This window comes from Chenopodium quinoa, unplaced genomic scaffold (genome assembly GCF_001683475.1).
Source record: "Chenopodium quinoa cultivar QQ74 unplaced genomic scaffold, ASM168347v1, whole genome shotgun sequence".
In the NCBI taxonomy this organism is placed as follows: Eukaryota; Viridiplantae; Streptophyta; class Magnoliopsida; order Caryophyllales; family Amaranthaceae; genus Chenopodium; species Chenopodium quinoa.
Genome location: NW_018743510.1, coordinates 3,938,242 through 3,966,001, shown reverse-complemented (window position 1 = coordinate 3,966,001; position 27,760 = coordinate 3,938,242). Strand labels below are relative to the sequence as shown.

The 27,760-nt window shown below is 39.7% G+C and overlaps 1 protein-coding gene across 1 annotated transcript; it reads right to left on the bottom strand.

Moving 5' to 3' along the window:
- Positions 1–22,283: 22,283 nt before the first annotated feature.
- LOC110739756 (F-box/kelch-repeat protein At3g23880-like) lies at positions 22,284–26,935 on the bottom strand. Its single transcript, XM_021920232.1, has 2 exons — positions 25,251–26,935; positions 22,284–22,958 (listed from the first exon to the last, which is right to left on the bottom strand). The coding sequence occupies exon 1, from the start codon at positions 26,435–26,437 to the stop codon at positions 25,352–25,354; it is 1,086 nt and encodes a 361-aa protein (XP_021775924.1). The 5' UTR covers positions 26,438–26,935; the 3' UTR covers positions 22,284–22,958; positions 25,251–25,351.
- Positions 26,936–27,760: the final 825 nt, after the last annotated feature.

Below are 27,760 nucleotides of genomic sequence, written 5' to 3'. Positions count from 1 at the left end.
AACCCAAAATCATTCATTTCTTGTCCAAACCAGATTATTTTGGTCAATAATCCCAGTCCAATTATTGTTTATTTAGATAGGATTTGAAGAGATCTTTACAACGATATATTATAAGCCCAAATCCGACTTATAACGAATAAGTTATGGCCAAAATACTAACCCGAGCTCAAACCGGACCTAGGTCCACCTTACCTACGACCCAATGATCATGTGAGGGTCCAAATACCTTAATCCCATTCCTAAACCGTTTAGGATTCATTATAAGCTTCTAGAATCATCTAGAAAGCTATTGTCATTCCTAAACCCATTAGGATTTTTTAGGAGCTTCTAGAATCCTTTAGAAGGTTTTAATTTATCCTTTCCCCAAAAGATAAAGATTAAAGAATTTGATATTGAATAAAAACATCTCTTTTTTTATAATCCTAATCCCGGTCAAAATAGAATACATACGGAAATTTGATTAACCCAATTCGATTAGAAATCAAACTCCGTACGAATTCTTATCCTTAGAAAACCGTCGCGGGACGACAGAACCATCGCATCGCAATACTCTTATCGCCCTGCGATGAAACCTGTTTTATTCCGATTCGGATTCTGATTCTTTCTGATCGCTTTGACTCTCTTTTTTCCTATAAATAGAGGTCGTTTCACCCCGTTTCAGTCACCAACAATCATCATCATCTCCTCTAATCTTCTTAATCATATCTTCTCTCTTGATCCCATGTTCTTAGCCTTAACCTAAATACATCATTGATACTCCCCGTAATCAAACACCATACCTCCTTTGCGAGACTTGAATACTCGTAAGCCATCCTCGACGTTGTCTTTGACCTCGACGTGAAAGGTTGATGGTTCTGAGGGTTTGGTCCCAAATCTATATTTCAATTATTATTTGATTTATTAACTTTTTTGATTTAAATCTTTCTTGAAATTTACTAACTTGTGTATTGTTTTAATAGAAAGAAGGTTGAGGCATCAAAGTGAGTAATTCAATCACCCTTATATTCATTCTTTAATTATGGAGTCGAAATCATGTTTATAATATTATTTTAATTCCTAGTATCATGCTTAGGATGTTTTTATGATTTCTATTACCATGCTTAGGATGTTTTTATGATTTCTAGTATCATGTTTAGGATGTTGATATGATTGCTAGAATCATGTTTAGGATAAAGATTTTATTTTGTTATTAGTGACATGACAGGAGTTGTTAGTAATCTGTTTAGTATCATGCTTAGGATCTTGCTATTAATAATGTTTTGATGATGATATTATGATGATGATTGTTTCTTGATTATTCATGATTTATTGCTATTGCTTGATCACGCCTCTTTTTGCAAGGTTCAAAGGGAATTTGTACTTGAAATTATGCCTAATAAGATAATTAATAATTGATTTAGGCTAATATGATTTTAATTCAAGTGATCACCAATAATAGATTTGATTGTGCATTTATAATCAACCAACATAGATTAAACATGCTTAGGGTTAATTTGATGTAAGCGTATTGTGGCGATTCTTTTGGGTAATATATCTGGAAACGCCCCTTGATCCCTTATTAACACTCTTTCGAACACAACTAGTACATTCCAAAATAACCTTTACTCGGACATCTTTACCCTTAGCCATGAACCCCCTTTTGGTATTTAATTCAAGCAACTTTTCCATTTTTTCCCTTCTTCAAGAAAAATAGAAAAGTTGCTAAAATAGAAGTTGCACAAAGACATTGTTGAGAAAAAGATGGCTTTTCCCGGATGAAATGCAAATTGGATTCACCGTCGAATTCATTAGATTTAATATGGATTACTATACCGAAAAATGCGAAAATCGTACGCTTTTATGAAAGCATGTGCTATGGCTCAAATCCGTAGTCAATGCGATACAACCTTTGCAAGAACGCCGTTCCGCAGAATATATGACCCATGCTCCTTTAGGTTCTTTAAATTCTGTGGGTGGGGTGGCTACCGAGATCAATGCCCAAGGATACTATTATGGCGAGGGAGGAACAAAAATCCAGAGCTCTAATTCAAAATTCTCTTGACTTATCCCCCCGTGCGCGCGGGGCCATGTCTTCCGAACGATCATAGTACGATCGCTCATCTAATATCAAATCAATCTGTAGATGTATGTTGATCGAAAAGCGCGCATGAATATCATATGAATTAAGTAGAGGCCGATTTAGGGTGGGTTCAATATCTTTTAGGTTGGATTCGTACCATCATCCCCGAATATCCAGTCATGGTTTCGGACCACTATGGAGTTAGCAATATCCGTGATTGTGAATGGGGTGTAACCTTCACCCTCGTGAACGGTTTACAAGTTCCTAAAACTTGTTGGTGACTCTTTTATCTCTAGATTCCTTCCCTTGGATAGCCGCCATGCCTAAAAGCATGAACCATAGTGGGGCTCAAAGATTGAGTTTGAAAAATTCCCTACAGTTTTAGGCGACTCCACCGGGTAGGATTTCTAGATTGATTTCTAATTGATTTAGAATGAGTGGATGAGACTTGAAAGATTCTAGATATTCATGTGCGTAATTTTGATTATCATTGTGGCATAAGCATAAAAAGGTTCGCATTGAAAATACCATCCGTAATGCGTCAAAAACATAGGATATACATGTTGGAAAGGCCGGAAATATCTTTCAAAATTAGAATCGAACAGACGCTACGAAAAATCGGAAAAAACATCGAAAATTGAAACTGCCGAAATGCGTCAGAACCATCGCAGGACGTCAGAAACCATCGCCAGACGATAGCATCATCGTGCTGCGATAGAGCTATCGTAGTTCCTGCCGACTAGCGATACAATCTGGCGACATTGCGCCAGAATTCTATTTTCCTGTTTTATCCGATTCTAGTACTGTCTAAACGATTTTACTTCCTGATTAAGTTTTTTTGACCTTTCTTAACCCATATGTGTTTTACATATGGTTTTAGCCTTCGGGAATTCACGCTCCGTCCACCCTAATAAACGCTCCGTGCAATAATGGGTTTATCCGAGTTTGTGAATTCACCAAACCATGGACTTGAGTTTAACTCGCGGGGCCCTGTCCATCGTGCCAACCTTTCTAAGGTAAGGCTTCCGTGCGATGTATCCAGACTCTTAACCATGGAGCCTATTAGACACCATAATCCTTGACCTTAGAGAACTAGAGCCATGGTTAGGTGGCAAACTCATTGCATCATATTGTGACTACTTGACTACTTGTGCATCTCTTACTTGTGCATACCTTATTTGTGTTTAAACTAACCTTTTGTGTTGACTTGTTTCTTGTAAATAAAGTCTAATTAAACTAACCAAGGACTAAAAAGGACTTTGCTTAATTAAATTGGTTAATTAATATGAACCTATAAAGTCAAAATATACTCGACTTAGCAGACTATAGGCTTAAACCTTCAAAAGATACATTGAAAACAGATCAAAATAACAATTTAGTAATGGCTCGTTAGTTTGGTCTGTGGCACAGGACGCTGGTCTCCATCGCGCCGCGATAGTCTCGTCGCGCTGCGATGGTGCCAGCGCGCCACGGTGGTTCAGCTGTTTCTTTCCGAGTCTTCGTGTTGAGTCTTACTTTCACGATTAACCAGTTTAATGAATAAAGTTGGTCTTTACCTGGTCTTTGTTTGAGTCTAACCACATGTTTAGTCCCATGGTCATCACACGAGTCTTGAACATATCACCTTCACTCACGAGTCCTTGCACACACTTTGTATATGTCATTTCACCATGACCATGCTTCGAGTCTTGCTTGCATTCTTTTCAACATTTTTTTAGGGGAGTAAGTCGGATATTATCCTCCCAACATAAACCATGTTGCTTGAAAACTTGTCTCCCATACTTGATTCCCAAAAAATATGCACCCATTTTTTGCATTTTCAACCCCAATAAAAGTACGAGTCAATTAGAGTCAATTCATTAAAAGTGTCAATGGTTTAATTTTACAGCGTTTTGTCGAGGCGAGAAGGACACTTAATCAAAGATAACACTTTCATACAAGTACTCCTTTTGCATAGCCAAGTTCGAACTGTTAGAAGAAAGAAGAAACCAATTGCCGCTAAGCAAGAAGATGTCGACAAACTCCAACAAAATGTGGATGGTCTTGCTGAAATGATCAAAGGACTTAGCAATCAAATGGAGAAGGCTGAGGACACTAATAATCAAGTACCAACTGAGATAATCAAGTGCATCGAAGACATCTTACCAAATCTCCAATGACTATAAGTACCTTGGTATAAGCTCTAAAGGGATCTCAGTGGACAAAGACCTTCTTCCGCATAAGTTCTATGCCAATGACATCCCTAAGTTCAAAGCTACTGAAAATCCTTACTTTCACTTGAAGGCTTTCGAGACAATCATGGAGATCAAGGGCATCGACAAGAAAGTCTTCCCCTCGCTTTTCTCTCTTTCACTTGAACCAGTATGTCAACAATGGTTCTTTTCTATAGGTGCTGAGAAAATTGCTGATTGGGATAATATTACACGTGCTTTTATTGATAGATACAAATGTAATATCCAAATAGAAACTGATCATAAAGAACTTAAAATTCTCAACCAAAAAGAAAATGAAGGCACTGCATTTTACAATAGATGGAAAGAAACTTTCGCTAGAATGATTGAATTCCAAATGAAAGAGAATTTGTGAGGATGTTCATTAGAAACCTCCAACAGAAATATGAAAAGCATCTAAAACATCAATGCAATTTAAACACCTTCAAGGCCGTCTATAAAGTAGGAATCGAAATCGAAGATGACCATATATAATCAAAAGCTGCTAATAATAGTAACAACAGTAGCTGGAAAGGAAAGTAGAACGATCACCCTTCTTCTTTCAAGAACACCCACTCTAGTAACAATGTTAGCGCCTATAATCTTAATGATGTCTTAGCCATGGATAATCAAGGTCCAAGAAAGCAATTAAGAAAAGATTTCACCCCTATTGGGATGAGCTATGACACCGCCTTTGATCGTCTCCATGCCAAGGGGCTCATTACTCCTATTAGACCCATCTAGGATCCTGCACCTGAAAAGAGGTCATCTAACTGGAATCCTAATGCCCATTGAAAGTACCATCAAGGTAGGGGCCACACTACTGAGAGTTTTTGGAAGCTAAAAGAAGTTATCCAATATTTTATCGATAACAACAAGCTTTCCGTGCCTCCTGCCAGTAAAAAGCCAAGCATTAACACTTCTCCACTTTTTAACGCCTTAGCTATTTCTGATGATCAAACCTCGCTCAATCCATCAATCCTTATTAAGCCCCCTATTGAAGATGTTTTTATGGAAGAGGTTGATGCCATTAAAGAAGAAGAAGAGGTCTTCTTCGATGCCATGACTGATTTCCAAGATGAGACCACCAATAAAGACATTGCTAGTCTTTCCCAAAAGACTACCAAGGTGGATATTGCTGGCCTTTGTGTTGCTCTTCAAGCAGCCCATCTTGAACTTCAACAACTCCTTAGGAGGGTGGATAAACTTGAAACCCGACCTGTCCTTAAGAGAAAGTATGACTCCTGTTCTTCCTCTCACAGACCTAATACCGTTGGAAAAAAACCATTTTTCTTCAATGTTATTGAGCCACAAGAGAAAAGGAACAAGAGGGCTTACACACCTATAGGCACCACTTATGAAAGAGCCTTTGACATGCTCCTTAGCAGGGGTATGGTCAAGCCTCTTGAACCAAAGCCATTTGAGTACCTTAAGAGGATGGACAAATTCTATTGCAAATATCATCAATCTAGAGGACACACAATCGAAAGTTGTTCCCGGTTCAAAGACTATGTCCAAGAGCTCATAGATAATGGGGATCTCTTCACCTTATGGAAGAAGAACACCCCAAAAGAAAATAACACAATCCCTACCTCCAATGATCCCCTTGTCAATGAAATTTGGGACAGTGATGATGAGGATGTATACCTCAAGGACATGATCGAATCACCTTTTGTTGTACTTTACCCACACGAAGACGATGATGATATATGGAATGAATACTCCCCAATCACTATATTTACAAGGTCTAGGAGAGTGAAACAACCGGTCACAACTGTGCCTCTACCTGAAACATCCATCATAGACGACAACGATATAGTCAAGCAACTTAAGAAGACTAAAGTAGAGATGAATGTATGGAAGCTTCTAGTCTCAGCTCATGAGCATAGAGTCGCAGTGATGGATGCTCTAGCAAAAGTAAGAGTAGATTCCGAAACTACTCTAGAAGGATTGGCCAACTTCCTCACAAGTGACCTCCCTAGTCCAAATACTTTGATCACCTTTTTGACAAGGATTTACCGCTGGAAGACTATAAACACAATAAAGCCTTAAACCTCATAGTGGTGTGCAAAAGGATGAATGTCCCAATAACCCTTATAGACAATGGTTCAGCAATCAATGTATGCCCACTTCGCACCGCTAGAATGTTGGGAATAAAGGATGAGGATCTGACCCCATCCGCACAAGGCATAAGGGCTTAAAACAACTCTCGTCGCCAAGCCCTTGGAACCATCACCATAAACGTCACTGCAGGGGTCATTGAACATAGCACTACTTTTTAATTGGTGGACATTAAAGTTTCATATTCAACCTATTGTTGGGACACCCTTACCTCCATGACCTCAAGGTCGTTCCTCCATCTCTCCACTAACAAGTAATGGCTATAGTTGGAGGAATTCCAATCACAATTGATTCCTTCCCCATGAGAATCAAAGCGATTGATAAACAAATTATTCATGTGGAGCACGATGAGTATGACGAAGATTTGTGGGGCTTTAAAGCCGAAGAGGTCTCTTTTATCGAAGAAGATGAAAAGACCCCTCTTGACTATAACCCGTACTCAAATCTCATTGTCAATGTTATTCTTAAAAGACAAGAACACTTTCCCGGAATGACTCTAGAAAAGAAGAAAGAAATAGCCAAGCGCATGGGACTACCTAGTCTCCCTAAGAGGGATGCTTTTGGACTTGGATCTGACCCAACTCCAAAAGACCTTAAGTGAGCCTTGGAAAAGTCCAATGCACGAAGAAAAGCTCGTAACCCAAAGGATGCGATACTAATAGATCCATATCCCCTCACTTTGAATGGACAATTTATAAAAGAGGGAGAAGATTATCCATGTTATGAATTCCCTGAACCACTTGTTAGGAATGGGATACGCCAGCCGAGGTTCGAGATCTTCTTAGATTGCAACTTTCTAGATGAGATTCCCAATCCTACCTATAAGGAACGATCACCCCCATGCTTTGACTTCAATGTCATGGGTCTCCTCTTTGGGTACGAGAAAAACGAGCCTAAGTGTGTCGACGACAACTCCACCCTTATACAAACTGTCTTACAAAGCGAAGACTTTGATCCCTCCAAGCTCATCACTTTAGAGGAAGGACTACTCCAGGGATGGCGCAAGACTGTGAAAGTGACTACGCCAAGTGAAAGGAAGATATCCTTTACTACGGGTGAAGGCCCCATCTTTGATGAGTCTAAGCCTGAGTCCGAGTCTAAGTTTGAGTCTTCCATCGTTGAGTCTACTAAGTCTATTATAGTTGCACCCCCTACCATCAAACCTAGCTTAGAATCTACCCTTATAATAGTTAGTAGCCAGGTCCCCGCATACTTTTCTCTTTTTGATGTAATGGTTCAATAGTTTTATAATATGACTTCTTTCGCTTACTCTTCGTGTTATTCTCTTACCCAAGATGACGAGTATTGCTTTGCTAATATTTAAAATGACAAAGAAATAATTAAAGCAATGGAAGCACTTGAGAATTAAACGGCAGTAATTGAAGAAAGTAAAACAATCGATATCTCAAAAGATCCCACTATTAAAAGAGAAGTTAAACTTGGACTAACTCTAAATCAAGAAGAAAGAGTTGAATTAATAAATCTACTTGTTGAGTTTATCGATGTCTTTGCTTGGTCATATCAAGTTATGCCTGTTGAGTTTCGTAGAGTCCGACTCTACGCAGAAGAGAAACCCGCCTAAGACCCGCCCACTAATTTATGCAACTAAGCATGCAATCACTAATTAAACAACAAATTAAAGAGAGAAAGAAAAGACATTCTTACCCTTGACGCGTGCTTCGCTCGATTCCCGAGCTTTTACTTGAACCCCGCAAACGCGAAGGTCTCCGACGGCTCGTACCCATGAACCCGACCCGATCGGTCCAAGTCTCGAAGGTTAGTCGACACCCAACCAAGAAAAACTAGAGTTTTACGAACTTAAGGTTTTTTCACTTTTCTTAGGAGATGCCTTTTTAGTTCCACTCAAGTGTTCTTCCCAAATCCCAAAATCTTGGTATTTATAGGGAAATGAACCCTTGAACTCCCATTCATGATCAATGTGGGAGAATTCATAATTTTGCAAATCAATCACAAAACACCACTTGGCACAAGGAGGTAGAGAAAAGGTGAGGACCACCCCAAAGGGAGGGGACCATGCACCATATTCACCAAGGCATTTAACATGCCTTGGTCCCCTCCATGCCCATGAGCACGCCACCAAGCCAAGGGCTGGCTGGGACAGCTGGCTGCTAGCCAGCCATAGCAGCTTAGGCAGCCTTTCTGGCGCCTAGCGCCTTACCTGTGATGGCAGCCCAGCCAGCACATGCATGTGCGCAGCCAGCAAGCCACGCACTCCATGCGGGCTTCTGCTGCCGCAGAACGTGTGCTAGGACGTTGCCTAGGACTGTCTAGCAAGTGCTAGGCGCAGCACCCCCTTTTCCTCGCATATGCACAGCCAAGGCATGCGTGGCTCGCTATCGTTAGCCAGTGCGTGTTGGCTGGGCATGCCATTTCTGGGCATGGCTCACGCACACAGCCCAGCTAGGCGCTGCCTGGTGCGTGGTGCCTTGATGCCTAGCATGCATACGCACACACGCACACCCTAGTTTTGCGGTGGTGTGTGCTGTGATGCCTAGCATCCGCACACGCACATATGCACAGCCTAGGCCTTGCGATGGTGCGTGCTGCTGCTGCGTAGGTTGCGATGCTTGGCTGCCAGCACTCCAAGCAAGCACGCATTGCTGCGATGCTTGCGAAGGGTGGTGAGCCTTGCTGAGAGCCAGCGCCCTGCCAGCCAGCAAGGCCTGGCCTTGCGATGGCTGCTAGGCTAGATGAGCGGCAGCGCCTAGCACGCAAGCAAGGGCTAGCCTTGCGACGTGTGCTAGGCTTGCGATGGGTGTGCTTTCTTTAGTTAGCCTAGCCCTTGCATGGCTAGGCCTAGCGCGGGGCTACGGTCTAACTTAAACTAATATTAATTGATTTCTCGTCTCGTCGAATTCTAAATTCGTCTCGACTTGCGACGCTCGGTCTCGACAACCTAGGCTCGATAACCGACGTCTTTGTTCGTAAAACGCTGACGACTCATTAAATCCTTCGGATTGATTCGTCGTCTCGGATCGGTTGTTCGATTGGGTTCGACCCGAAGGGTTCAGTCAAGATTAAGCTGTGACATTAATATCACTGATCCGAAGCGGCCTCCACCTAGGCATTCCGATCACTTGACCTTACTGAAGAATTAGCTCTCTGATAATTCTGAACCCTCTATCGGAATAATACACTTGTTGGAAGGACACCATTCCTTTCAAGCTCCCACTTGTCCTTCCGAACAAGTGTGTAATTTGTGTATAGCCCTTTTCCTATACCGCTTAATGTCTCTTCATGAACTATAAGGTAAGATCCTTCTTCATCCTTATTACGTTCAGAAGTGTTTCTCAATTCCCGAGTTTGACTATCAATAAATAGATGATTTCTAAAATCTATCTGAGCACGGCCATGCATTTTCACAGTTTCGCTCTTCGAGAGGCCTTGTAAACAACAAAGACATGTTCCCTATTATTAATAGGGGGACATTCCCAGTCTTGTACTTGTAAGCTCCTCTTACTAAGAGGACCTAGTCGCCTGAGGGTTGCCGTTATAATCCCCATTTACGGCAGACGTTTGACAACATTCACAAACGGCTAGTACTCAAACAAGAGAACTTCCAATACTTATGGTCGAGGAAAAAGGTTCCAATAGCTATAATGAGAAATATACTTATGACGACTCGATATCTCTTAAAGTATTCTCATAGGTCTATCCAATACAGTTCTAAACTTGTACTTGTGCAAATGATTCATGACTATCATGTCCTCGTAGCACAAGAAACGGTGCTATAAATCATACTACACACTAATCTCAAGTGGTCATTAATCGTTCATTGTTTAAATTACCTTGATTAGGGATTATTTTCGATTAAAATATTCAATGTTCACTTAACAGGTGTTTCTTTATCCAAGACGTGGTCTTGATACCCTGTTTTGAATATTCTCATAAATCGAATGGACTCATTATTTAATTCTAAACCACAATTAAATAGATATGGAGTAATCATAAATTTGCATAAAATTTAATTGCTCCAAAAATGAATGGTTCAACATTGAGTTTTACATTAAGACATCTAGTTTTAATTAAAACATCTATACAGGTAAATCAAAGCCAATCTCCAATGTGCTTGATTCCCATTGCCTCAACGTGCTTGTTGTGCTTCACTTGAGACAAAGGTTTAGTCAGAGGATCGGCTACATTGTCGTCCGTGCCAATCTTACAAATTCTGATTTCACCCTCGGATTTCTATTCCCTTATCATGTGAAATCGCCGCTTGACATGTTTGATCTTCTGATGTTCCCTTGGCTCTCTGGCCTGAGCAATAGCTCCATTGTTATCACAATAGAGATCTATTGGACCGTTAATTGAGGGTACAACACCAAGTTCACCAATGAACTTACGAATCCAAACTGCCTCCTTAGCTGCTTCTGAAGCTGCCAAGTATTCGGCTTCAGTTGTAGAATATGCAGTGGTGCACTTCTTAGCACTCTTCCAACTTACCTGATCTACCTTACCTACGACCCAATGATCATGTGAGGGTCCAAATACCTTAATCCCAATCATAAACCAATTAGGATTCATTACAAGATTCTAGAATCATCTAGAAGGTTATTATCAATCCTAAACCATTAGGATTTGTTAGGAGCTTTTAGACTCCTATAGAAGGTTCTAATTTATCCTTTCCCCAAAAGATAAAGATTAAAGAATTTGATATTGAATAAAACATCTCTTTTTTGATAATCCTAATCCCGGTCAAAATAGAATACGTACGGATATTTTATTAACCCAATCCGATTGGAAATTAAACTCCGTACGGATTCTTATCCTTAAAAAACTGTCGCGGGACGAAAAAACCTTTGTGCCGCGATACTGTTATCGCCCTGTGATGAAACCTGTTTTATTGTGACTCGGATTTTGATTCTTTCTTATCGCTTTGACTCTCTTTTTTCCCTACAAATAGAGGTATTTCACCCCGTTTTCAATCACCAACAATCATCATCATCTCCTCTAATCTTCTTAATCATATCTTCTCTCTTGATCCCATGTTCTTAGCCTTAACAAACACATCCTTGATACTCCCTCTAATCAAAACCCATACTTCCTTCACGAGACTTGAATGATCCTAGTCATCCTCGACGTTGTCTTCCACCTCGACGTGAAAGGTTGATAGTTCTGAGGGATTGGTCTCAAATCTATATTTCAATTATTATTTGATTTATTTACTTATTAATTATAATCTTTCTTGAAATTTACTAACGTGGGTATTAGTTTAATAGCAAGAAGGTTGAGGCATCAAAGTGAGTAATTCAATCACCCTTATAATTATTCTTGTATTATGGAGTAGAAATCAAGTTTACAATATTATTTTAATTCCTAATATCATGCTTAAGATGTTTTTATGATTTCTATTATCATACTTAGGATGTTTTATAATTTTTGGTATCATGTTTAGGATGTTGATTATGATTACTAGAATCATGTTTAGGATAAAGCTATGATTTTGTTATTAGTGACATGCTAGGAGTTGCTATTAATCTGTTTAGTATCATGCCTAGGATCTTGCTATTAATAATGTTCTGATGATGATATTATGATGATGATTGTTGCTTGATTATTCATGATTTATTGATATTGCTTCATCACGCCCCTTTTTGCAGGCTTTAAAGGGAATTTGTACTTGAAATCACGCCTACTAAGATAATTAATATTTGATTTAGGCTAATATTGAAAGGAATGTTTTCCTTCCAACAAGTGGATTATTCCGATAGAGGGTTCAGAATTATTAGAAAGCTAATTCTTCAGTAAGGTCAAGTGATCGGAATGCCTAGGTGGAGGCCGCTTCCGATCAGTAATATTAATGCATAATTAATATTATGGCTTAATCTTGAATGAACCCTTCGGGTCGCACCTCAATCAAATTACCGATCCGAGACGACGAATCAATCCGAAGGATTATACGAGTCATTAGAGTATTGCGAACAAAGACGTCAGATGTCGAGCTTAGAGTGTCGAAACCGAGCATCGCAAGTCGATTCGAGTTTAGAACTCGACGAGACGAGAAATCAAACAAGCGACAAGTTCGAGCTAGGTCGTAGCCTCGCATTGGCCTAGCCATGCGAGTGCTAGGCTAGCTTAAACTACCATGCGCACCGCAAGCCTAGCATGCATTGTGTGCTAGGCCAAGCATGCTAACAAGGCTGGTGCACGAGGCCGCAACCATGCTAGCAGCTAGCGCATGCTAGCGTGCTAGTGTGCTGGGCAACGCACCCAGCCACAAGCATGCAACGCATAGCACTCGCACAGCAGCACGCTATGCGTGCTTGTGCTATAGGTTGTGCATGTGTGCTTTCTAGCGAGCAGCACCAAGCAACAGCATCGCAGCAGCATACTATGTGTGCTGAGCTATGCATGCGTGCTTGCTAGCATAGTAGCACCAAGCAGCAGCACGCACCAAGCAGCAGCATCGCATGCGCTGGCTGGCTGTGTGCTGGCTCGCTGCGCATGTGCTGCATGCTGGCTGGCTGGGCTGCCCAGCCTTAGTGCTAGGCGCCAGTTGGCTGCCAGCCAGCCATGTGGCATGGTCAGCCGGTCAAGGGAGGGGACCAAGGGTTTAGTGTTTTGGCTGGGGAGCAAGGTGATTTGGTCCCCCCCTTTGATGGTCCTTACCAACTCTTTCCCTCTATGTGACACTAGGAGCTTGTTTATTGCCTTGCATTTTTATTTGTTTGTGATTAAAATAAAATTGAAAAATAATGCAAATCTCCCACATTGATGGGAGAAGGGAGATCAAGGCTCCCTTCCCTATAAATACCCAAGTTTTAGGTTTGGGAAAAACCACTTAAGTTGAACTCAATAAGGCATCTCATCATTAGTGAGAAAACCTTTAAGTTCGTAATACTTTAGTTTTGTTTGGTCAAGTCCTAACTAACCTTCGGGATTAAGACCGTTCGGGTCGGGTCAAGGGTGCGAGCCACCGAAGGCCTATGCACTTGTGTGGCTCGAGCTTTAAAGTAAGAGCTCGTGAATCGAGCGGAGCAAGCGTGGAGGGTAAGAATGTCTTTCTCCTTCTCTCTCTTATGTTGTTAATGATGTGATTGCATGTTTAGTTGCTATAATTAGTGGGCGGGTTTCTCTTGCACGTAGCATTGGACGCTCATTTTAATTATTGAACTAATAATTAATTGTGGTGATTTAAAATGGATTAAATTCTTGTTTTGATTTCTAATTAGATTAGAAACTCGTTTTAATTAGTTTTAATCTCGTATTTTACTAATTTTGGCCAACGAACCCAGATTTCGACTCAAAAATAGTGATTTTTGGGTGGAATCGATGTTCTAAATCGTTTTTGACCCTCTATGAGAACTGTCCAGAAGCCAAAATCCACCCAGAAACATGTTTTTGAGGGGTTTTTCGTTTTTGACGAAAAATTTTAAATCTTTAAACCTTGATTAATTATGGCATGTTAAAGGTAGATTAAATGTATGGTTGCATCACTAATCTACTGCAATTATAAACCTTATTAAGCACGTTTATGAAGTCATAATTGGTGCTTAATTTGGTGAGTTCATTTTTCACATAAACTTGAAATTTTCACATTTTTGCAAATAAATTGTTTCAAGTGTGAATGTTTATGGTGAACTTGTAATTTTGAAGTCCCTAATATGTTAAAGATCCGATCTTTAATTGTTTATTTGGTTGGAACTTTGATTGCTAAATTCCATGTTGAACTAATTTTTGGATTTAATCATTTTTGGGTTGACTAAAGTCCTAAAAGTTCAAAATTTGTGACTGAAATTTAATTAATCTTCATATTGAAAGATGTAATTTTTCAATTATACACAAGTTAGTGTTGGAAATTTTTCATTAGATGAATGGGTTTATTTTTCCAACCTCTTTAATTTTGTCAAATCTCATTATTAATTTATGTATGATTAAATTAATTATGAGTATAGCTCTTCAATTTTGTAGCATCAGGATGGACCTAAATTGATTTAAAGAATGGTTCTTGAATAATTTAGGCTTGTGAACTATTAAAATTGAATTTATTTAAGTTAGACTTGTTATATTTTCATTCTTGCTCAATGTTGATTCTAAAATTAATTTAGAGTCAATTTTATGTCACACATATATTGGGATTAAAATCCCAAGATAAAAGCACGCAAGTCGAGGCAAAATTGCCCAAGCGCCACCTACGGCTAGCCAGGCTGCTCACGCAGCCCACATGTGGTTGCCTAGGTACGCATGGAGGTGCTCCTACCTCGAGATGTTGCTGGTGTGTGGCGGGCTGGGTGCATGCTATGTGCGTGCTTCCTGCGTGGTGCATGGCTGCTGGAAGATGCTCGCAAGTGCTGCTCGGCAGCAAGGCATGCGAGCCCTAGCAAGCCCAGCCACACGCTGCCAGCGTCAGCATGCACGCAAGCATGCGTAGTATGCTGCGATGCTGATGGTGCCAGCAAGCGTAGCATGTTGTGCTAGGCAGGCATGCCTGCGCCCAAGCACGCACAACCATAGCCTAGGTGCCTAGCGAGCCTAGCCCAGTGGCTATGATGCTAGGCACTTGGGCATGTGGTGGGCTATCATTTTGCGTAATTGGGCCGTTTTACTTATTTATTTATTTAATTATTTTAATGAGGCTAGGCCTCGGTTCCTCCGCCACTTGCAAAATAATTTGGCAAAAATGGGTTTACCGGCTTAATTAATTGGATTAATTAAGTTAGATGCGGAATTTAGTGGGAGTTTTGTTAATTACTTGAACTAATTGCATCTTAATTACATAAAATGTTAAACAACTTTGCCTAGTTTTAATTAGGCACATTAATCGGATTAACCACCTAAGTTAGTTACTAGTTCGCGCGTGTTAATGCATTGTTACTTGTTTTTCGTTGTAAAATGCATGGGCCATTCACAAATAGTGAATGGATGAATGGAATGTATATTGTTTCACAGGTTTTGTGAAAATGGCAACTAGTGGGGCCCGATTAGGATAGTAAATACGGATTGTGATCCGTTATATATTTTTGTAAATCTAAATACGGTCTGCGTACCGTTGCTTATTTTTGTACCTTAATATTTAGATTAATCCTAGTCGTAGTAACTAGTAATTGCATATTTGGCGGAGATGTCTCGAAGAATGTGTTTCTAAGAAGACGTGCCAAGAGGATGCATCGAAGACCCTTGAAAATTTGAAGACTCAAGGGGTCATGCTAGTTGTCAAATGCATCTTTTACTTATGTTTTCTATATATAATTGTGTTTATATATGATTGAATGGTATAATAGCTGCATGTTTAGGATTTCAAATGTTGCGATGATTAATTAAGTTCACTTAAATTAACCAACATAGAAACCCTAGGTCCTTATAATATTGAGTCAAATTTGTCATTCCAAGAACGACACTTACCGAACTAATACGCGTGGTGATGGGCTACGCCAAAGCGAGGCATCACCGTTTCCCTCGAACGTAAGGTATGCTAGGTATACAAGTCGTCTTGGTTAAGCTCAACGATATCAATAAGGAGTCCTTAGATGTCGTGGCAATGAAGATAAAATGTCAAGAAAGTATTAGATGCGACATTTTATCGAACAAAGTGTAGCTTGGAGCTATTAGCAATTGAATTGCTTACCCTAAAGTATTAAGTGTTAAGACAAGCCAAAGCATGCTTAATCACTTTTTGATTTTTGGGATCTTGGAATCATTTTATTCTCGCCTAAAAGGGTCTAATGTTAATGCGTGGATAAAATGCTCAATAAGATTGAAAATTTGCGTAAACGCTTTACTTTTCAAACTTATTGGTTTTATGAATGGTTTTTCATTTCAAATTATTTCAATTATAGAAACATGTCTGCAAATAACTCAAACAACCAGTTTTCATTACGCTCAATTCTTGACAAGAAGAAGTTGAGTGTTCCAAATTTTCTTGATTGGCAAAGGAACTTGCGTATTGTTCTTATGCAAGAGCAAAAGGAATACGTCTTTGATGAGGATATGCCCGACACTCCCAATGAGGAGGTCTCCCAGGCTGCCCTTAACCGATGGCAAAGTGCAAATCGGGATGTCAAGTGCATCATGCTGGCCACTATGTCTCCGGACCTTCAAAAGACTTTCTTTGAAAAGGAGACGACTTTTGAGATCATTTTTGAACTTCAGAATATGTTCTAAGAGCAGGCCTGAACTGAAAGGTTTGAAACCCACAGGCAAATCCTTGAGAGCAAGCTCAAGAAAGGAGAGTCAGCCAGACCGCATGTTCTTAAAATGATTGGATTATTTGAGAACATGGAAAGGCTTGATGCTGGGTATTCAACCGCGATGGAAATTGACATCATTCTCCATTTGCTGCACAAAGGCTATGATCAGTTCAAGATGAACTATAATATGCACAGCATGGAGAAAACCCTCACCGAGCTTCATGGTATGTTGAAGCAGGCCGAGCAAACCCTCAAGGATGAAAGGAAGCATGACATGCTCAAGGTGAGAAAGGGCAAGTAATTTAAGCGCTCGAGCAAGAAGAGAAGCTTTAAAGAGAAAAAGAAGAAGAATTTTCCGCCTAAGTCAAGTGCTTCTAAGAGCGGCAAGGACAAGAAGGTAGCCTCTTCTAAATCCGATTCCGAATGTTTCTACTGCAAGAAGAAAGGACATTGAAAGCGGGATTGCCTAAAATTCAAGGAAGATAAGAAGAACGGCCCCGTTGCTTTTGTATCAGGTATTTTTGTTATAGACTTAAACTTCGCAAGCAAAACATCATGGGTATTAGATACCGGATGTTTTGATGAAATTCACGGCGTTGATTATGATGAAACCTTTTCACCAGTCGCCATGCTTAAGTCCAACCATATTATCTTAGCGATTGTTGCATATTATGATTATGAAATATGGCAAAAGGATGTCAAAACCGCCTTCCTTAATGGAATTTTGGAAGAAACTGTGTATATGACACAGCCGGAAGGTTTTGTTGATCCAAGCAGGGAAAGTATGCAAGCTTAAGAAGTCCATTTATGGACTAAAGCAGGCAAGCAGAAGTTGGAATCTGCGAATCGATGAAGCCATTAGTAAGTTTGGTTTTATCAAGAATCCAGATGAGTCTTGTGTTTACAAGAAGGTCAGTGGGGGTGACATCGCATTCCTCCGTCTTATATGTCGATGACATATTACTCATTGGAACCAGTACTAAACTGTTAAAATCCGTGAAGGTCTAGCTTGGTCAGTGCTTTTCAATGAAGGACTTGGGAGAGGCACTGTACATATTGGGCATCAAGATCTATAGGGATAGAACTAAAAAGATGATTGGATTGAGTCAAAGTACTTATATTGATAAGGTACTGGCATTATTCAACATGGAAGGGGCCAAGAGGCACTTACATATGTCACATGGCATAACTCTCAGCAAGAAGCAATGTCCACAGACACTTGATAAGCGAGAGAGGATGAGTCAAGTTTCATATACTTCGCTTATTGGATCGATCATGTATGCCATGATATGTACTAGGTCGGATGTATCGAATTCCTTGAGTGCTACGAGCCGATACCAATCAGACCCAGGAGAGGCGCATTGGACTGCGGTCAAGAACATCCTAAATGATGCGGAATCATTCAAGGTTTCCTTTCTTGGTCCGTTTCTTTAATGTTTCTTAGATTAGATTTTGGCTTACAAGTTTTTACCTTTCACTTGAAAGGGTTTTTCTTGTTTTAAGCGTTAGGATTTCTATTTTGATTAGGAATTGTTTTGGTCTAGTGAGTTCCTATTTGAATTAGGACTTGTTTTTAGCAAAGTAAGTTCCTAAGTGGATTAGGACTTGACTTTGGTTTTTAGGCGTGTCTAGGAGTTTTAGGAGGATTGAATACCCTAATCTAAGTTGAATTAAACTTAGTTAGTTTAGTCATATACGAATTAGGAACTTCGGGATCAAGTTTAGGTTTTCTAGGTCAAATGGGATTCTAATTCAATTAGGATTAGTCTTCTAATTTGATTAGGTTTAGGATTAGTTTTGAGTCTATAAATAAAGATTGTAAACTTCGAATTATACAAGTTTTGTTTTGTTGATTAAAGCTTTATTGCTTGTTAATTTGGAACGTTTCTTTCCAAGTTTTCTTTGTGTTTGACGAGTGAAGTTAAACATAAAAACCCTTAGATTAGGCGAGTGAAACCTGATTTAAGAGAGGTTAGATTAATTAGTGAGTGAACCTAATTCAAACTATCCTCAAAAACCCCTAAATCACGAGATTAAGGTGAGTGAAGCCTTGAAATCAGATTTAGAACCCTTAGGCTAAAACAAACGAGTGAAGCTTGTTTAAACCTAAGACCAAACGAATCAAGAAACGTATCACTAAAGTACCTGAAAAGGAACAAGGATAAGTTTATGCTCTATGGTGGTAGTGATGATATGGTTGTTGAAGGTTATACTGACGCGAGCTTACAAACTGACAGAGACGACTCCAAGTCGCAGTCTGGGTACATATTCTGCCTAAATAGAGGAGCGTTTAGTTGGAAGAGTGCTAAGCAAAGCACCATGCAGATTTTACAACTGAAGCCGAATACTTGGCAGCTTCGGAAGCAGCTAAGGAGGCAATTTGGATTCATAAGTTCATTAGTGAACTTGATGTTTTACCCTCCATCAAGGGTCCAATAGACCTCTATTGTGATAACAATGGAGCTACTTCTCAGGGAGCCAAGGGAACATCAGAAGGTCAAACATGTCAAGCGTAGGTTTCACATGATAAGGGAATGGAAATCCGAAGGTGAAATAAGAATTTGTAAGATTAGAACAGACGACAATGTAGTCGATCCATTGACTAAACCTTTACCTCAAGTGAAGCACAACAAGCACGTTGAGGCAATGGGAATCAAGCATGTTGGAGATTGGCTTTGATTTCTCTGTATATGTGTTTTAATTAAACCTGATATCTTAATGTAAAACACTATGTTGAACCATTCGGTTTTGGAGCAATTAAATTTTCCGCAAATTTATTATTACTCCATTTCTAGTTAATTGTGGTTTAGAATTAAATAATGAGTCCATTCGATTTCTGAGAATATTCAAAACAGGGTATTAAGACCACGTCTTGGATAAAGAAACACCTATTAAGTGAACGATTATCCCTAATCAAGGTCATTTAAACGATGGACGATTAATGACCACTTGAGATTAGTGAGTAGTATGATTTATAGCACCGTTTCTTGTGCTTCGAGGACATGATTGTCATAAATCATTTGCACAGGTACTAGTTTGGAACTGTACCAGATCGGCCTATGAGAGTACTTTAAGAGATTTAAAATCCGTCACAAGTACATTCTCATTATAGCTATCGGAACCTTTTTCCTCGACCATGAGTATTGTAAGTTCTCTTGTTTGAGTACTAGTCCGTTTTGATGTTGTCAAATGTCTGCCGTAAATGGGGATTATAACGGCAACACTCGGGCGACTAGGTCCTCTTAGTAAGGGAAGCTAACAATGTAAGACTGGGAATGTCCCCCTATTAACAATAGGGAATATGTCTTTGTTGTTTACAAGGCCTCTCGAAGAGCGAGACTGTGAAAATGCATGGTCGTGCTCAGATGGATTTTAGAAATCATCTGACAGTCAAACTCGGAAATCGAGAAAACACTTTTGGACGTAATAAGGATGACGAAGAATCTTACCTTATAGTTCATCAAGAGACATTAAGCGGCATAGGAAAAGGGTTATACACTAATTGCACACTTGTCCGGAAGGACAAGTGGGAGATTGAAAAGAATGGAGTCCTTCCAACAAGTGTATTATTCTGATAAAGGGTTCGAAATTATTAGAAAGCTAATTCTTCAGTAAGGTCAAATGATCATAATGCCTAGGTGGAGGCCGCTTCCGATCAGTAATATTAATGCATAATTAATATTACGGCTTAATCTTGACTTAACCCTTCTAGTCGCACCGCAATCGAATTACCGATCCGAGATGATGAATCAATCCGAAGGATTAGATGAGTCATTAGAGTATTACGAACAAAGACGTTGGATGTCGAGCTTAGAGCGTCGAAACCGAGTGTCGCAAGTCGAGTCGAGTTTAGAAGTCGACGAGACGAGAAATCAAACAAGAGACAAGCATGCGCACCGCAAGCCTAGCATGCATTGCGTGCTAGGCACAGTATGCTAGCAAGGCTGGTGCACGAGGCCGCAAGCATGCTAGCGTGCTAGTGTGCTGGGCCACCCACCCAGCCGCAAGCATGCAACGCATAGCACTCGCACAGCTGCACACTATGCGTGCTTGTGCTATGGGCTGTGCATGCGTGCTTGCTAGTGAGCAGCACCAAGCAACAGGCATCGCAGTAGCATACTATGCGTGCTTGGCTGTGCATGCGTGCTTGCTAGCGTAGCAGCACCAAGCAGTAGCACGTACCAAGCAGCAGCATCGCATGCGCTGGCTGGCTGCACATGTGCTGCGTGCTGGCTGGCTGGGCTGCCCAGCCTTGGTGCTAGGCGCCAGTTGGCAGCCTTGGCAGCCAAGGCAGGCTGCTAACCAGCCATGTGGCATGGTCAGCCGGTCAAGGGAGGATACCAAAGGGTTGGTGTTTTGGCTTGGGGAGCAAGGTGATTTGATCCCACCCTTTGGTGGTCCTTACCAACTCTCTCCCTCCGTGTGACACTTTGAGCTTGTTGATTCCTTGCATTTTTATTTTATTTTTGATTAAATAAAATTGAAAAAAAAAAAATGCAAATCTCCCACATTGATGGAAGAAGGGAGATCAAGGCTCCCTTCCTTATAAATACTCAATTTTTGGGTTTGGGAAAAACCACTTGAGTTGAACTCAATAAGGCACACATCATTAGTGAAAAAACCTTTAAGTTCGTAATACTCTAGTTTTGTTTGGTCAAGTCCCGACTAACCTTCGGGATTAACAACGTTCGGGTCGGGTCGAGGGTGCGAGCCGTCGGAGGCCTACGCACTTGCGTGGCTCAAGCTTTGAAGTAAGAGCTCGTGAATCGAGTGAAGCACGCATCGAGTGTAAGAATGTCTTTTCTCCTTCTCTCTCTTATGTTATTAATTATGTGATTGCATGTTTAGTTGCTTTAATTAGTGGGCGGGTCTTGGGCGGGTTTCTCTTCCGCGTAGCGTTGGACGCTACGAAACCCAACGAATATATATGATTTTAATTCTAGTGATCACCGATTATAGATTTGATTGTGCATTAAATAATCAACCAACGTAGATTAAATATGCTTAGGAATAATTTGATGCATGTATGTTGATCGAAAAGCGCGCATGAATATTGTAAGAATTAAATAGAAGCCGATTTAGGGCGGGTTAATCTCTTTTAGGTTAGATTTGTACTATCATCCCCGAACATCCAGTCATGGTTCCGGACCACTATGGAGTTAGCAATTTCCGTGATTGTGAATGGGGAGTAATCTTCACACCCGTGAACGGTTTACAAGTTCCTAAAACTTGTTGGTGACTCTTTTATCTCTAGCTTCCTTCCCTTGGAGCCCGCCATGCCTAAAAGCATGAACCACACTGGAGCTCAAAGATTGAGTTTGAAAAATTCCCTACATGGATACAGGACGTTATACTTTCCTTTTACTATGCGCAAGGAAGTCAGTCGTTTTATGAGTGGCCAATTTTTTATACTAGCACGATTAGCTCCCGTGTTAGTCCCCTTTGACAAGGCAGTTGAGTGGGAAAACCCGTTCAATGCATAATCTAAATAATAAATCAAATAGTTTAGGGTTCATTTAGCATCGCTATAGTTTTCTATTTTTTGATTTTTTTGCTTTTCCAAATCATAAGATATATGTCATATAATGAATTGAAAATTAGTCAAACTTATTAAAATCAAGATAATTTTGAAAACTGACAACTGAAAAATAAAAACACCTTTTTTTTATTTCCTGTTTTTGGTTTTTTTTTTAAAAAAAAAATTAAAATTAAAATGAAAACTGAAAACAAAAACAGAGCCAACAAGCCTTTAGTTGTGAAATTGTTGATTTGTATGATGAACTAAGGAAGTTTCTAGGTAAGTTTTGATATTGCTAGGATGTATCTTGTTAGTGTGATTTCCTTTACGTTTATATACTCAACTTTGCTGATTTGTACTATGTGTGTTATTCGAGTATGTAAAGTAGCTAAAAGCACATGAGTATATTTATTGTTCAGAATTACTAGTTAACAAAAATTATTTGTATCAAAATTATTAAACTTTATACATTTTAGCTTTTTTTTTTTTTTTTTTGGCAATTAAAATAGTCATTTAGACCCTTTTGTTTTCACCTTAGTTCACGAAAATTAAGTTCTGATAAAGGAACCCCAAGTTCAAATTACAACTAAAATATGTTTAGATAAATGAAAATTAGGTTAATAGAATACAGCCATAATCCACCTCACTAATCTTCAAATAAGTCATAATTAATCTTTTAACACACCCATCAATCTTACACTTTCAGCATTAGCAGACCTGCACCTTAAGGGCATCCCAAACTTCAAGCCGTAACAGTAAAAAACCGTTGCACTTAGTAGCCAAACAAGGGAGATCAGGGGTCTGCGAACATTAAAAATCTTTAAGCTCTCCTGTATGTTGCAGTGTTGTGCACCTTGAGGGCATCCCTAACTTCAAGCCATAACAGTAAAAAATCGTTGCACCTAGTACCCAAACAAGGGAGATCAGAAGCTGAGGTTAAATCTCTGAAGTCTCTGAACATTATATATCTTTAAGCTCTCCTGTGTGCTGTGCACTAATCTTCCTCATTCTATTAGTAAACTGCCTTTTTAGTGTAACTAGTAATTTCTGGTTGGTATCTACCTTTGCCTCACTTTTCTTTTCGATGTTACATATATGCAGAGTTTGTGCCAAAATCTATTATCAGAGTTTGTACAGGTACTTTTTTCCAGCTACAATTTGCTCATGAGTTTCTGCTATCTTAGTACATCTTATAATTTCTTAAAGTGTGACCAGACCCCTTTCTGGCCTCCACAAAAATGCAAGCATTAGACCGCATAAATCAAGGTTACATAAGGAACACTTGGAACTTCATAAACCAGCTTTTGCTAAGATGTATTTTGTGGAGTACCAGACAAGCACATTGATACAAATTCGCTTGGGGAGGGGGAGGGGGGCAGGGTGAGGGGTAACAGGAGGAAAAACAAAGTGTTCAGTTTGACATTATGGATCAGCTTGTGAACATTCACAGAGAATTTTAAACATATTGCTGGTTAAAAACAGAACAGGAAGGCCATCCCAGAAATTCAGAAAAAAATATCAGCAAAGTCTAGGTCCAAGAAACTAGCATAGTCTGTCCTCTCAGGTAAAACTTTGAGAAAATTTGTAGTGAAAGTCAGTATGTCACTTGAGAGTTACTTCGCTTCACCAACATCGAATATGAGGGGTTCATATCATCTAAAAATACTGATCCTAGCAAGTGTTTGTCAGTTGTCTAATAGCAGCAAAAAGGACTAATTGTTAATTCTCAAAGAAGTCATTGTGTGATAAAGATGGAAGAAATTGTATCAAATGGTTAACAGACGAGTTCAAATTAATGAGCTGATGGATGACTGAATTGTTTCCGGAAAAGTAGAGAACTTGACTCAAACTGCTGCTCAATATGCATAGGACTTCTAGAATAATTTACTAAGTTTCATCAGGAAATGTGGGAGAATATTGCTGCTAGAGCTGCCAAAAGGGGTGGTGGTATTGGAAGTTCAAACATGTGTTACTCGCGGAGTGCTTCACTTGTAGTTAGCCTTATACAATAAGCTTTCTACAAAGCAAAGGTTACTTATATGGATGAATGATACAGACCTAATTAGTTTGTTACATATGTCAGAGGAGTAGGGGACTTAGACGCTATGAATCACATGTTTTTGCATGTAATTTCACAAAGGATCTATAACAAAGAGCTGGCTTAACAATGAGAAAACAGGCAGTTAGGCCATATAAACTCCTGAGAGAAAACTACAAAACTAATACTGGTAGTCTCTATTAAGATTCTAATAAAAAAAAATGGAAGGAAATGCCACCATATACTTAGCTTCAATGAACAAGCTGTTCAACCATGCTAAATATGAGTAATTATTACCAATTGAAAGTGGTTATTACCAATTGAAAATGTACATCCTTGCAGGGGGCTGGTCGTCATATAGTATTATGCTATAAATTGTTAAGACACTGATCTTCTCATGCAACTACTGAAGCTAGAAGATATCAAATGGAACAGTCCATGTACATGTGCAAATTAATGAACTCACGGAAAACTAAAACCATCAATTTTAGAGAGTTCAACATAAAAATTTCGGCTCAAGACACCCAAGAGTCCTACCATTGACTAGAGATTAGGGATGCAACTTAATATTTGCAAAAGCTTGCCACATGAAAACATCTATTGGAGACTATATAACTTTTCACGTCATGATATGCCAAGTTTTTGCCTATGACCAACCTAAATCATATAAAGAGGAAGTCATAAGCAACTTTACAAGCTAACTCCAAGACAGTAATTTAGTAGCTTCTAGCTTGGTAACTCTCATAAGAGTAAAAAAAACAGAGAATGTCTCCAAACATTCTACAAATGCCAAAAAGTTATCATAACACAAATACAAATATTACTGAATCTTGGAACAAAATATAGATGCATTACAAAAGCTACTACGCATAACCTAAAAACCAAGCTAAGCTTGGTCTAATGGGAAAGATTGAACCTTCCAACCTTGAGGTTGGGGGTTCAATCCCCATTAGAGACACTTTAGGGGTGGGGATCCTTTACCCTTCCCCCTCACTTTCAAAGTGTCTGACTCGCAAATACCAGTCCAAAAAAACCATGAGGGTTAAGGCATGGTCAGGCTCCTTCTTCATATAGTAAATTTTATTTTATTTTATAAAAGTTCAATACTAACAAGAGTCATATTGTCCAACTAATAATAAATAGGTTGAGTAAATACCAGAATGAACGCATACAGCCATCAATCCCATCATACTCAGATTCCTCACTCCCTCATTTTCTTTATCCTCATCAAGCTTGACTGAGTTGAGCAGTTGACTCTCAGAAAGGCGAAACCAGACTCTCAATATAATCCTTTGATTGAACTATGCAGTCGTCATTAAGATTAATACCTTCTCGAGAAAACTGTAGCGTTTCACAACTTGGATCGACAACCTTGAGCTGTCCCCCATGGTGTACCAAACACTTGCCCGTCTCAGAGAAACCGTGATACATAACATTTACACAATTGAAAGAGAACAATTTCTGCCAAGAATTCCAGTCACTAGGATTGTTCAATATCCAAACATCAAGAAGATCATCCGAGGTGTAACAAAGCAACGACAAGCAACCTCTCAAGCGCAATAAACGCACCCTATAATACCGACTCAGCCAATTCATTGATGGCAATTCCTTTATTTCCTCATGAACCAAATCAAACCCAACAATATGATTGTTTATAAAAGAGCAAAAGTATATAGTATCATCGACTAAAAGTGTGTTCCCAAGCACAATCAATTGGAAATGCTTATCCAAATTACTAATTCTTTTCCATGTCCCAGAACTCAAAGAAAACACATGAAAATGAACATAGAAATCTCCAGGAGACGAAAACGAGCCGAAAATCTTGTAATCATCATGTAATGGATCATAATAAAACTCACATCCATAATGCATAGCCTTATCGTGACCTACAGGAATCATGATTTTACGAGAACCACGAGTAGCAGGATTCCAAACAAAAAAGAATTTAGGGTCTTTCCGCACATAAAAACACACCAAACCATGACAAGAACCCACTAAATCCATAAATGTAATCGGGTCATCACACCCATTATCAAATTCCAATTGGACAAATTCATTCACATTGCAATTATTTTCATTGTAATCTAACAAGAAGAATTCGTTCTTCCATTCACGATTGTTTTCAGTAAGTATGAGGAATTGGGGATGAGAAGAGGAGAATTTGAGGTGGAATTTTGCAAATTTAGGGGAAGAAATTGAAGAAAGCCAGGATTTTGAAACAGATTTGAAGCGAATTAGGGATTTTACCGGGAGTCTTGGCAGAATTTCTTCTAATATCAGAAAGTCTGGGAGAGTTGAGATTCGTGGCGGAAGAAAGTTGCTGAGGTCGTTCATTTTCTCCATCTGATGAAGATTGAGGTGGCGTTGCGGCGTTGCGGCGGTGAGCGTCGATGATGGGCAGTTGCTTCTGACGGGACTTATGCCGGATGACAATTTGGATCAATGGGTTAAGGTAATCAGGTGTGGTTTGGAGACGAATCTCTACTTTTTAAATTTTCGTTTTCTGTTGGGATATTTTGACATTTGCTACCTCTTAAATGATCATGTTTGACATTTGTTACCTATTTAATTTTTTATTTTATCTTACTCCCATCCAAATGCAAAAATTATAGTTATTGCTACCACTTAAAAGAATCCGATAGGATTTCATTAAGTTGGCCCATTATTTCATTAAATAATAATTTAATTTATTAATAAAAAAAAAGTTAAAAAATAAAAATAAAAATTCCCAGTCACCTCCCCCTCCCCGTCATCCACCCTCTCCCCTCCCCGTGCCAGCGCCCAAACGTTCCCCTGACGCCGGCAAACTTCACCTCCTCCATTTCTCCCGTCCACGCTGCCCGAAACAACCCTGAACGGGTGAAAACGAAACCCTAAAACTCGTTTAGGGTGGTTTTGGGGAATGGGTTTAGGGTAGGGGTGCCAATTTTTAAGTGGGGGAAGGGGAGGGGGGCCGTTTCCGATTGGGGGAATGGGTGGTGTCGGGGTGGGTGTTTCATTAAAACCACCCTAAACGGGTTTTAGTGTTTCATTTTTACCCGCTTAGGGTGGTTTCAGGGCTGCGTTGATAAGGGAAAGGGAGTCGGGTGGGGTCGTCGACGTCGGGGGATTGTTTGGGCGCTGGCACGGGGAGGGGGTGGCAGTGAGGTTTCGGGGTAGCGTTGATGGGGGAAAGGGAGGTTGGACGATGGCAGTGAGGGTGGCTGAAGATAGAGCGGTGGCTGAAAGGTGGCAGTGAGGTGGGTGGGGATGGAGGGGTGGTTGTAAGGTGGCAGTGAGGTGGTTGGACCCCACTAACGGAAATAGTAACGGTATAAGGCAACAGATAGAGATATCTATAATTTTGGGATTTGGGTGGTAGTAAGATAAAATAAAAAATTAAACAGATAGCAAATGTTAAAAATGGTCATTTAAGTGTTAGCAAATGTCAAATTTCTTTTTTTTTTAATGAAATACCTTGGAATTTTCACTTTTTTTTTTTACTTTCTTTTTTACAGAAAATTTTCACTTTGAGCCATCATATATATCAATCAAAATTTTAAATTTACCATGTACTTATAAGTTTCACAAAAATGTCACCAAATACCCTTATTAAATTTAATTGTGTCACGTGGCAGCGTCTAATTGATTTTTATTTAAACCATCAGCTCAGCCACCCTCCCCGTC